This window comes from Rhea americana, unplaced genomic scaffold, assembly GCF_003343005.1.
Source record: "Rhea americana isolate MKP2758 unplaced genomic scaffold, rheAme1 scaffold_6, whole genome shotgun sequence".
Classification (NCBI taxonomy): Eukaryota; Metazoa; Chordata; class Aves; order Rheiformes; family Rheidae; genus Rhea; species Rhea americana.
Window position 1 is genome coordinate 11,399,930 of NW_028186756.1, and position 9,486 is coordinate 11,409,415.

General features: G+C 40.0%; 1 protein-coding gene across 1 annotated transcript in view; it reads left to right on the forward strand.

Annotated features, from left to right (window-relative positions):
* PCDH11X (protocadherin 11 X-linked) overlaps positions 1–9,486 on the forward strand; it is a 512,224-nt gene that overhangs the window by 245,398 nt on the left and 257,340 nt on the right. Inside the window, exon 5 of the mRNA XM_085319603.1 lies at positions 9,185–9,256. Within this exon, the coding sequence (XP_085175729.1) occupies positions 9,185–9,256 (72 nt within the window). The remainder of the gene's footprint in view (positions 1–9,184; positions 9,257–9,486) is intronic.

The window sequence follows — 9,486 nt, forward strand, 5'->3', positions numbered from 1 at the left end:
TGAAACTCTTACATATACAAACTAAAAGTTCTATTTTTATCAAAAATCAGAATAGTCTTGCTCCATTAGGGTGAACTGAGTTTGTGGCAATACTTCTATTCCTATAGCCAGGATTTGGGGAAAATTTTTTTGTTTAAATACATTAGCAACAACGTGTATGCTAAAGCACATTACGAAACACAGTATTGTATTGTTACTTAAATGTAATGAATTAAGTTGAACAACAAGTCCTGAATAACATAGTATGATAGATAAGGCATTGCAAAATGCTGAAACTCTTGCACAGAGCTTTAGGATAAATCCATATAATTCCTGTGCATGACATTTCAAAATGCCCAGAGCTGTGAATATCACACCTGATTGCTTTCAAGTCAAAAGCTTTCATGTGCAAGAAATAATGCTTCAATTAAAAAGAGAGAGAAAGGGAAGTCACTTGACATTATTTTATTGTATTCAAAATCATGTACAGAAAATGAGAGCAAATTCAATAGACTGCTGACTCCAAGCTGAACAGGCTTAAATGTTTGCATCAGCTGTTCAGAAGATTGTTAGGTCACAAGTTTGTTAAAAGTGTTACTATATCAAATCTTGGAATTTGATGGTCTCAACTTCTGGTTATTGAAATCTTGCTATTACTATTTACCAAATGCTGGCTTTTATTTTTGTTTTTCCCCACCTTCAACTTTGTCATCATTTAGTGACTAAAACATATTAATTCCCTGTACGGTAGTTTGAACAGACTAATTGTGAAGATACTGTGTAAAAGTACAAATACTGGTAGCAGGTAGAAAGTTTCTAGGCTTTCTAGTCTACTGACTTTGCTTTATGCTTGTGAAGTGCTTTGTGTCCAAGTGAAGTGTTTTTGACTTAGAATTAAAAGTGTGTGTGCGTACTCTTGAAAGATTAGTGAGCATTTTAATTTTTAATGCCCCATGCAGTTTCTGACACTTCACTGGGGACTTGGAGAAAATCCCTTCTCCTTGCGTGAAACCAGTGGGATGCATTTCCCCTACAAGTGCCCTTGAAATAGATACTTTTCCTAGTAATGTCTGGAATCATTTCTCTCAACTGACATCTCCTTTCTTGTAAGGTGTTTGAGCATTGAATCTTGAAATATAGACTTGGGTTTTGCTTATGACTGAGTTTCTTTCTAGACCCGTTAAGAAGCTTGCCGTGCGCACGGTGCCCGTGCCCGGCTCTGCTGGCTGTGGGAAAGGTGGTGTTCTTCTGCGGGTGACCTCCTTGCACAGAGTGATGGTTTTATCCTCTACATCATTATGTTTGCTGTAGAAAAATCCTGCTGTGCTACATCATAATAACATGTAATCTTCTTGCTCAGTTTAGCTGAGATTTAAGGAGCCGCTGTTCATGGAAGCAGTTTTCTAAAGTCTGATCTATAATTTACCAGAATCAACCAGGCAAAAGAGCAAGAGGCTTTATAAGAGGGATACAGCCCTTAAAACTCTTAAATGAAGATTAGTTTAAAGTTTTACAATCCGGTACAGAACCATCTGGCAAATCTCATGTCAGGCTTTGTTAAACCTCTGAGCTTTCCTAGTGTGCTGTAGTCGTGCAGCCCCCACCCCACACCCTCCCCGTCTCTCCTGATCCCATCTCCTACCAGACACCCGCCACCCTTGGCGGTGCCTTGGAGCAAAAGTACTAAGCGAGGGGCTGCTTTTTTTTTTTTTTTCCCCTAAAGTAATAGCTCAACAGCTCTAAATGATGGAGACTGGGTGTGCAGCACCTCTGGAAATCATGGCCTTATAATACCCGTCTGCCTGTGTATGCAGTGGGTGATTTATCTCATCTTTGAAGAGGTAATTGCAAGATAACAGCTGCCTGTTGGCAGCAGTGTTAGAGACTTGCTGGGTTAAATTGTGGCTTTTGAGGCCAAGGAATCACTGGGAGGACACACAGCAGCATCGCGGGGCATTTTGATATCTTCAGAAATGGAGTAGCGGTTGTTACAGCCAAACACGGTAGCGCTGCGTAGGCGGTGATTGCAGACTGCTCTCTGGTACGGGAAGGTGGTCGCAAACCCCCTTTCGGGGATGGAAGCTGCAGGTTCCTGGCTGATACCTCTGTCTCCTGACTTGTCTGTTTATTTTTTAGTAAAAGGCAGACCAAATGTTTCCTAAACACAAAACGGAAACACTCCTACATGAATCATTACTAATGCCTTGATTTCAGCTGTCCTATGGTTTTCCTATATATTTCCTTCTAAGCCATACAGATTTGTTTTCGTGTTTATATAAAACTTGGAAATATGGAACAAAATACTTTGTTCTAGCAATTTGTCACATTAATTTATACTTTTTTTTGCACTTAAAGTAACCTTGTGTCTCTTTTCTGTTTGCCTTTCACATGAAGGATCTTGGGGGGTTGGAAGAGAGGACTGCAGGAATCCAATTACCTGAAATCAACTTAGAGGCAAGGAAGAGACATTGTTAATGGAGATAAGCTGCTTCCCAGGCTTATAGCATTTCTCTGTCTCAGTGTGATGATAAAGATGTTTTCTGTGGACAGTGAAATTAGTATACGTGATTTCTTGATCACAATGTGGGACAGAAAATCAGTAGACTCTGCAGTTTCTGTCTGAAAAATGTAGCTCTTGGGAGTGTGCTCTAGACACAACTACAAAAGACAAAAGCTGCCCCTAAACACATGATGATCCTGACAAGACAATCTTAATGTAACGCAGCTAATATACTGCTTACGTAGTATCTCTTACTGTTTGCTCCCCAAATCTCACTTTAAACAATACAATACAATACTTTAAAGACAATTTCATAAAGCACCTTTCTTCTTCCCTTTCCTGTAAAGTGCAGAAGTGAAGCACTTCGAGTCAGACAGTGCTGCTGTAGCAATTTTGCAAGGCACCAGAGAAAAATGCATCATATTATCTTTGAATTTCATCTGCTTTTGCTTCTCACAGCAATCAATAACCATTAGTAAGGTGGTAGTATCCATCTAGATTATTTTAGGGCTTTTCCAGAAAGCAAAATACATAAAACAAAACTGTCATGTCATAACTTTTTTTAACTCTAATAAATCCAGGGTTTGGGAGGGGGGAAAAAAATCAATAGGAAGTGGGATTAAAAAAAAATGACTACTAGCTAAATACATCCAGTATTTAGTATCTGAATAAAAAGTTTGAGTGCAAGAATTAATTCTGTTTGCAGCCTGTGGTGATAGTTAAGTAAGATCTGAAAGAAAACTAGTAGCCTTATTTAATAGCAACAATTTAACAATTAGACATATCCATACGTTAAGTTCTAGATATTACCAATGTTATTTTCAAACTACAGGTCATGAAAGAGTGAGGCTTCAACTGAGCATATTTTAACTCATTTCTGATAACGAGGGAAGGACTTTGCCACAAGTTCGTGTTGTACATCTGTCTTCGGAGGCGGCTGCCTGGCCGCTTGGGGCTCGGGTCGGGGCAGCGATGGCTTGGGAAGCTGCTGACCAGGGCCAGCTGCAGGTGCACCTCGGAGACGGAGAGGCAGAAGGACAGGCTGCTTAGGTGGCTGCTGGGCATGAATGCGAATGAACGAGCATCTTTCTTCCTCAGTCCGTTGCGTCCCACTTTCCTGACCTATATTGGGATTGGCAGGGCAGGATCCTAGCTGGTCACAAGGCAGAGAGACACCAGGGCTGAACCTGTTGGAGAAAACAGGTTGAACAAATTAGCAGTACCTTGTTATGCATCCTCCTAACGTGTGCAGACACCAGGAACTGAATGCTGGAGGGCAAGGATACCTTGGGAATGGAGATCTTGTGTGCACATACAGTTGTTGAAAAATTAGTTTGAATTGTTTCAAATGCACAAGAAGTTTCACCTTTTATTTCTGAAAGGAGAGCAGTACTGTAGCATGTTAAAGATAAAAATGAAGTTTGTCTTAAAATCATGACTTTCATAACCTTTTGGTATCTGTCTTATAGTTTATTTTCTCTTCTAGGTTTTGGGAAGCATATTTGAAAGATATTTAGACTATATAGTTGAAATATTTTTGGAAGGTACTAGCTGTCAAGTTGTCATAAGTAATTGTATGTTTGTTAACTTATTGTTCCTAATAAACAAGAAATATTTATGATGAATTTCATTTTTTCCTTAAACAAGATTTAATAACTACTTTGATTAAATATTAAAGCTTTGCTTTGCTGCTCCAGCTAGATGGAGAATTCCAAGTATCAGCAAAATATTTTGTGCACAATATTTTTACTACCAGGCCCTTATGCTGGATGGTATCAACTGCTGGCATAATTGATCAGGGTAATTCCTAGGTGGTAAGGTAGGAGACTGATGTGACTGGCTGTGCGATGGCTCCACATACTAAGACTTCTTTCTCACTGAAAATACCTTGAAACTGGACTAGCTGTCGGTAGGTAGGATTGGCTGGCCCTAGGGAATAGTTTGCAGGAACAGTGCATTTCCCAGTGGGCAAAAGGGTTTACTAAGATAAAGAAACCTGTTAGAGCCAATAAAAGCTTCTGTGGTTTCCTGTCTCTCTTGCCTATGGCCGTGCCTCTGCCAGGGCAGCTACGCAGGGTGACAAGTACCGCTGCAGAACAGAACGAGCCTCCCTCAACTCCCCAAATCGGTGTCAGCTCCAATCTTTTCCCTCTGCCTTCCCGCTCCGTGGCAGAAGCAGCCTGCCACCTTGACTTTGCATCAAAACTGAGTCTTATGGCCCCACTGCTTTAAGCTGGTTCTGGAAGGGACATTTTAAAGACAACAGAAAAGAGCATGGGAACTAGCATGGCAAGGGAATAAGACAAGTGGGGGAAAGGCTGTGGGTGTGAGCAGGGACTGGGGTACGACAGCAAACAACCACAGCGCAAAGTTCCCGGGTTAGCTGGAGAGCACGTGGAGCATAGGGCTGCGACTTGTGCTGTCGGCTGCTGCCTTTCCCAGGCTGGGGGGCAGGGCTGGGGCTGGGGTGCTGGATGAAGCACGGGAGCTGAAGGAGTCCCACGGGCGCTCTGCGCCCTTGTGGAAGGACGGCTGACTGGTCGCGGAGGTGCCACCTCTTTCATCAGGTGGGAAAAAAGAACCTAATTTAGTCTAAAGTCATGTCTGCCTGCTCAAGAAACTGTGATCTGTGCATGTACAAGCTGAGGGAGCTTTAATGGCACTGCTAAAACCATCAGGTAATACCCAGGCTGGAATCATTCCATCTTTATCTCGTTATAATTTTCTTCTACATGCAAAACTTAAATTGAGGAAGTGAAGGGAATGTAAACAAAAGACTGTGGGCATACTCCTCTTGTTTGTTTTGAGTAATCAGAAACTGCAAAAGGCTGTAGGAAAATGCTCCAAGCAAAACGGTAGGAGAGGGACTTCCAAAAATTAATACCTAATTTTTAGCAAATGCTCTTTTATCTGTGCAGGAGGAAGCTAGCTGGAAGATTGGTTAGGTTATCGTTACTTCTTTGTTGTGGTGTTCTCTTTTGGTTTGGTTTTGAATGAGCACTACTTATAATGCACGGAGAATCTGTGCGTGTAGCCCGGCAAGGTGGAGGTCGGTAGCTTGCGTAGCAGAAGCCCGGTCGCTGTAGTAGCGTGTCGTTCAGCGCAAGGCTTGCGCTGTGGGAGACTTGCAACAGGCTGCGTTCCAAGGTGCAGCAGATGCACTGCTAGTTAACTGCACTAGTGCTGGTTACTTTTGAGCTACACTGTGTGTAGTCATAACTCATGTATAATTCGGATCGTGCCCTTTATTTTATTTTTTTCCCCTATAACAAGAAGCAGTAATGCAAATAAACTACCTGGTTCTCTGGGGCAAACTAGGTCTGTGTTGCATGGTAGATCAGGAGGGGCCTGAATGTTGGAAGGACATCTGAGAACAGGCGTTATCATTTGAGGAGCAGGAAAGCACTCGGCACCTGCCTATTCTGTTTGCTTCTCTGGAATTGCCTGTAGCAGGAAGCAGACAACACGTGACTGTAAATTTATTAATGCCATAGAAAGATAACTTCTTTTTCATTTCCATTAATTAATCCTATTGTTATTGGAGAAGCTAGGGAAAGGAAAAGAAGTGTTAGACAAAAAAAAAAAAAGCCCTACTTTGGGATAATATGTTGTGATTATTTATTAATTTTGGTAAATTTTTGAGCCTGCGTTTACAGGTATCTGATTGTACTGTGACTTTGTTCTTTAGTCTCATTGTAGATGTCTAATGTTGTTGCCACAAATCCAGATTATACATTGTCTGGTGCACTTCTTTACTCAAATTCCGTGGTTTTTTTTTTTGTTTTTTTTTTTTTTTTTTTTTAACTACTATCAAAGAGAAAATATGGACCCTGGCCAGGTTGAAAATGAGCTTCAAAGTGTGTCAACTGGAGCAAATACAATATTTTGACTTTTGAAAAACTAGTTCTGGTCAAAAAGATGTTAAGCAAAGACAGGAAAGTTTGGTGCAAGGAGGAATACGTGGTCTCTTGATGGCTGCTTCTGTACTGAACAGCACGCCACATACAAATGCTTTTGAGATGCTTCCGTACATACGCATCTGAAGTTGTATTCATTTCTTGCTTTGCCTCAAGAATAAGCTCAGTAGGAGGAAAGGTATTATCTTTATAACTATCCTGTAAAACTTCAACAGGAATCGCTAGCAAGTCTTCCATTTTCTTTCTCAACATCATTCAAGTATTTTGCTTGTTTTGAACCTCGCAAAGCCTGGATTGGGGGTTAAAAAAGGAAATATGCTGCTGTTAGGTGTCTCTCCTAGTGGCAGGATGCAGCCTGGCTACTTGCTTTGTACTAATTCTTCAGAAAGGCTAAACTCAACTCGAGCGCGGTACCAGATCGGTTGGGTTTGTACTTGTTTGCCTTACCTACTACTCAAGCCAGTTCATGAGGATGTTTTACTTACTGATTTGTGGAACAAACTCAAGGCGTTTACCTCTTTGGGTTATAGGAATGTGGATACTGATCTATAATATTTAAAATATTTCCCTGGCTATGTTTGGCAATCATTCAGTCCCACCTAGCATTTGGAGCATAATCTTTCAGTTGTTACTCAAGCACTTTAGAGCGTTTTATTGCCTAAATGTATTTTTGTGTCTCTCTTTTCATGAACGCATACGTTTGCTTTTCCCCTTTTCTCTCCCCCTAAAATGTTATTAATCAGACTAATGTGGTATAAAAACTGCAGAATTCTGAGGAAAACTATTTCTGCAGAAGAAACTGTATTATTTTTAATGTCAGTTCACGGCAGGATATCCCATATAGAATTGTTACGGTATCTTGGCACCACAATTGATATGCTTAATAATTGTCAGTATGAGTTTGGGTCTCTTTGATGTTTGATTATTGCATTTAAAGGTACATTATAAGGTAGAATACATTTGCTTTCATATGCATAAAACCCACAACCTTCCCATTCAAAATGCATTTATTTTAACTCTGTTTAGCATTCACTGAATCTGTGGTTATTTTTCTTTTGAAAATGTATTTATTGTCTTATTTCAAGATTGAATTATATTTAGTTGCTACCCCAAAATGTAACATTGTAAAGAATAGTAAGAATGATTGCCTGTAATATATTATTATAAGCAGTCTAAACTGCCAAAACAAAATAGCCGTTTAATAAGATCCTTTTTGAAAGGAGCCCTGTGAATGTTCCATGCTAACTGAAGTTACCACAAACTCTATATTTTTTTAAAATGTTTCCTATTAAAGGATCGTATTTTATTACATATGAAAGCCAATCAGTGGCATCTCTCTCCCTCTCCTTGTCAGTCCTTGCTATCTTTGTGGATGTTCAGATAGTGTCTTCTCCAGGTCTCAGACGACAGTGATATGTGTTAAAGGCCTTAGCACATTAGAGATGTATTTCAGGAGGAGGAAGGATTTTATCAAAAAGCGTGGCCCTTAGGTAGTGTCTTTCAGCAGAGGACCTGCTATTCTGACTTTCCTTGTTCTCACTTTGCAACTGAAAGAAACCGAAGAGAAAGGAAACCGAGGCGACTTGTCTGCATGCCTGCAGCAGGGCTGAAGTGCGAGGAGTTCCACCGTGAGGTGTCAAGTTGCTGCACAGGAAAACTTTGGAGCAACTTAAAAGGAGGGAGTGCCAATATCCACTCAAGAGAGTCAGAGCTTGTCTTATGCACAGAATTTGTAATGCTGTGGTATAACACAGGAAGCTCTTGAAAATAGGTAGGGAGCATTTTGTAATGGTAATTAATAATGATGCTTACTATTTATCTTAAGACTCGTTAACTATAGCAGGCCTGGTGTATTCTGATATGGGTTCAGGAGTGGCTGTCTGGCGCATCAGTCCCAATGCTCAAAAAATTTTCTGCACTTACCATCGGAGCACAGCAATTGCATATATTAACAAATACTTGCAAGATGCTTTGGTAATGTTAAAGAACTTGGCACAAAGTGAAGAGTTAGCAAATCTAATGCTTTGAGGACTACTTTAATCTGATTATATAGACTTTGTACTTGGGGTCAACCTTTGAAAAATTCCAAGGTAGCAGCGTAAAGTTGAAGATACAATGCAGACTTTAAATAATGGGGATGGAAAACTGTTTTGTCCCTTTAGTTTTTAGGGTGTAGGATGTTTTAACATTCCATTCTTCTGTAATATTTCTTTTAGTTCACCTATTTAATTCCACTGCAGTCCATGTCCTTTTTATGAAAATATATATTCAATATACCACAATCTATGGAGGAAACAGGGTAGAAACCAGAGCTCGATTGAATTCTCCCTGAGATCCTGCTGCTGAATACTTGACTCATCAGCTGATCTTTTTGCCTGAGGTTTTTCGTCTGTAACTATTTGGTAGCTTTAATCACTTAGTAACCATTCACTGGAAATACACAAATGAAAGTAGCTTACTATTATCTTCATATGTTGTAAAATGGGGTGGCAATAATTTAAAGAAGAGTTGATACTAGATTGCTGTTTAGCACAGTGAATCTGTAAGTACAGCCAGCCTCTTTCCTTGCCCTCTGTGAAAGTAAAAGCTACTCTAGGAAGATTAGGTTACTTATCTGCAGAAAATGCCAGACCTATAGTCTACTTGAAATGAATGCAGTCATGATTTATTATGATTATTTTGTATGAATTTTGTGCATGAGTAGTGTTTTATTCCCACAAAGGAAAGTACTGAATGCTGATGGAGTTGTTGAACGGATAACCTGATGCTTGCTTTTCTCTCTTAAAAGCACACGAAAGAAATGGGAAGGCCGCAAACTCCTTTGAAAGAAACAACCTTGGAGCCATGGACTCAACCACAGGTAGGCTGGAACAACTTTTCTGATTATCTCCTCTGGCAGTGATTTCTGTAAGTCTTAATTGAATCAAGCAATTTGGGGCTCTAAAGGAACACTGCAACATGTAGCTGTGTGGTTCTTGACATCGCATGTCAAAACAATTTCTTTCAGTGTTTTGCTCTTAGGACCATTTGTACCATTCTTTTTCAGTTAAACTCTTGATCAGATTCGTGTTTTTTTTTTTTTTTTTTTTT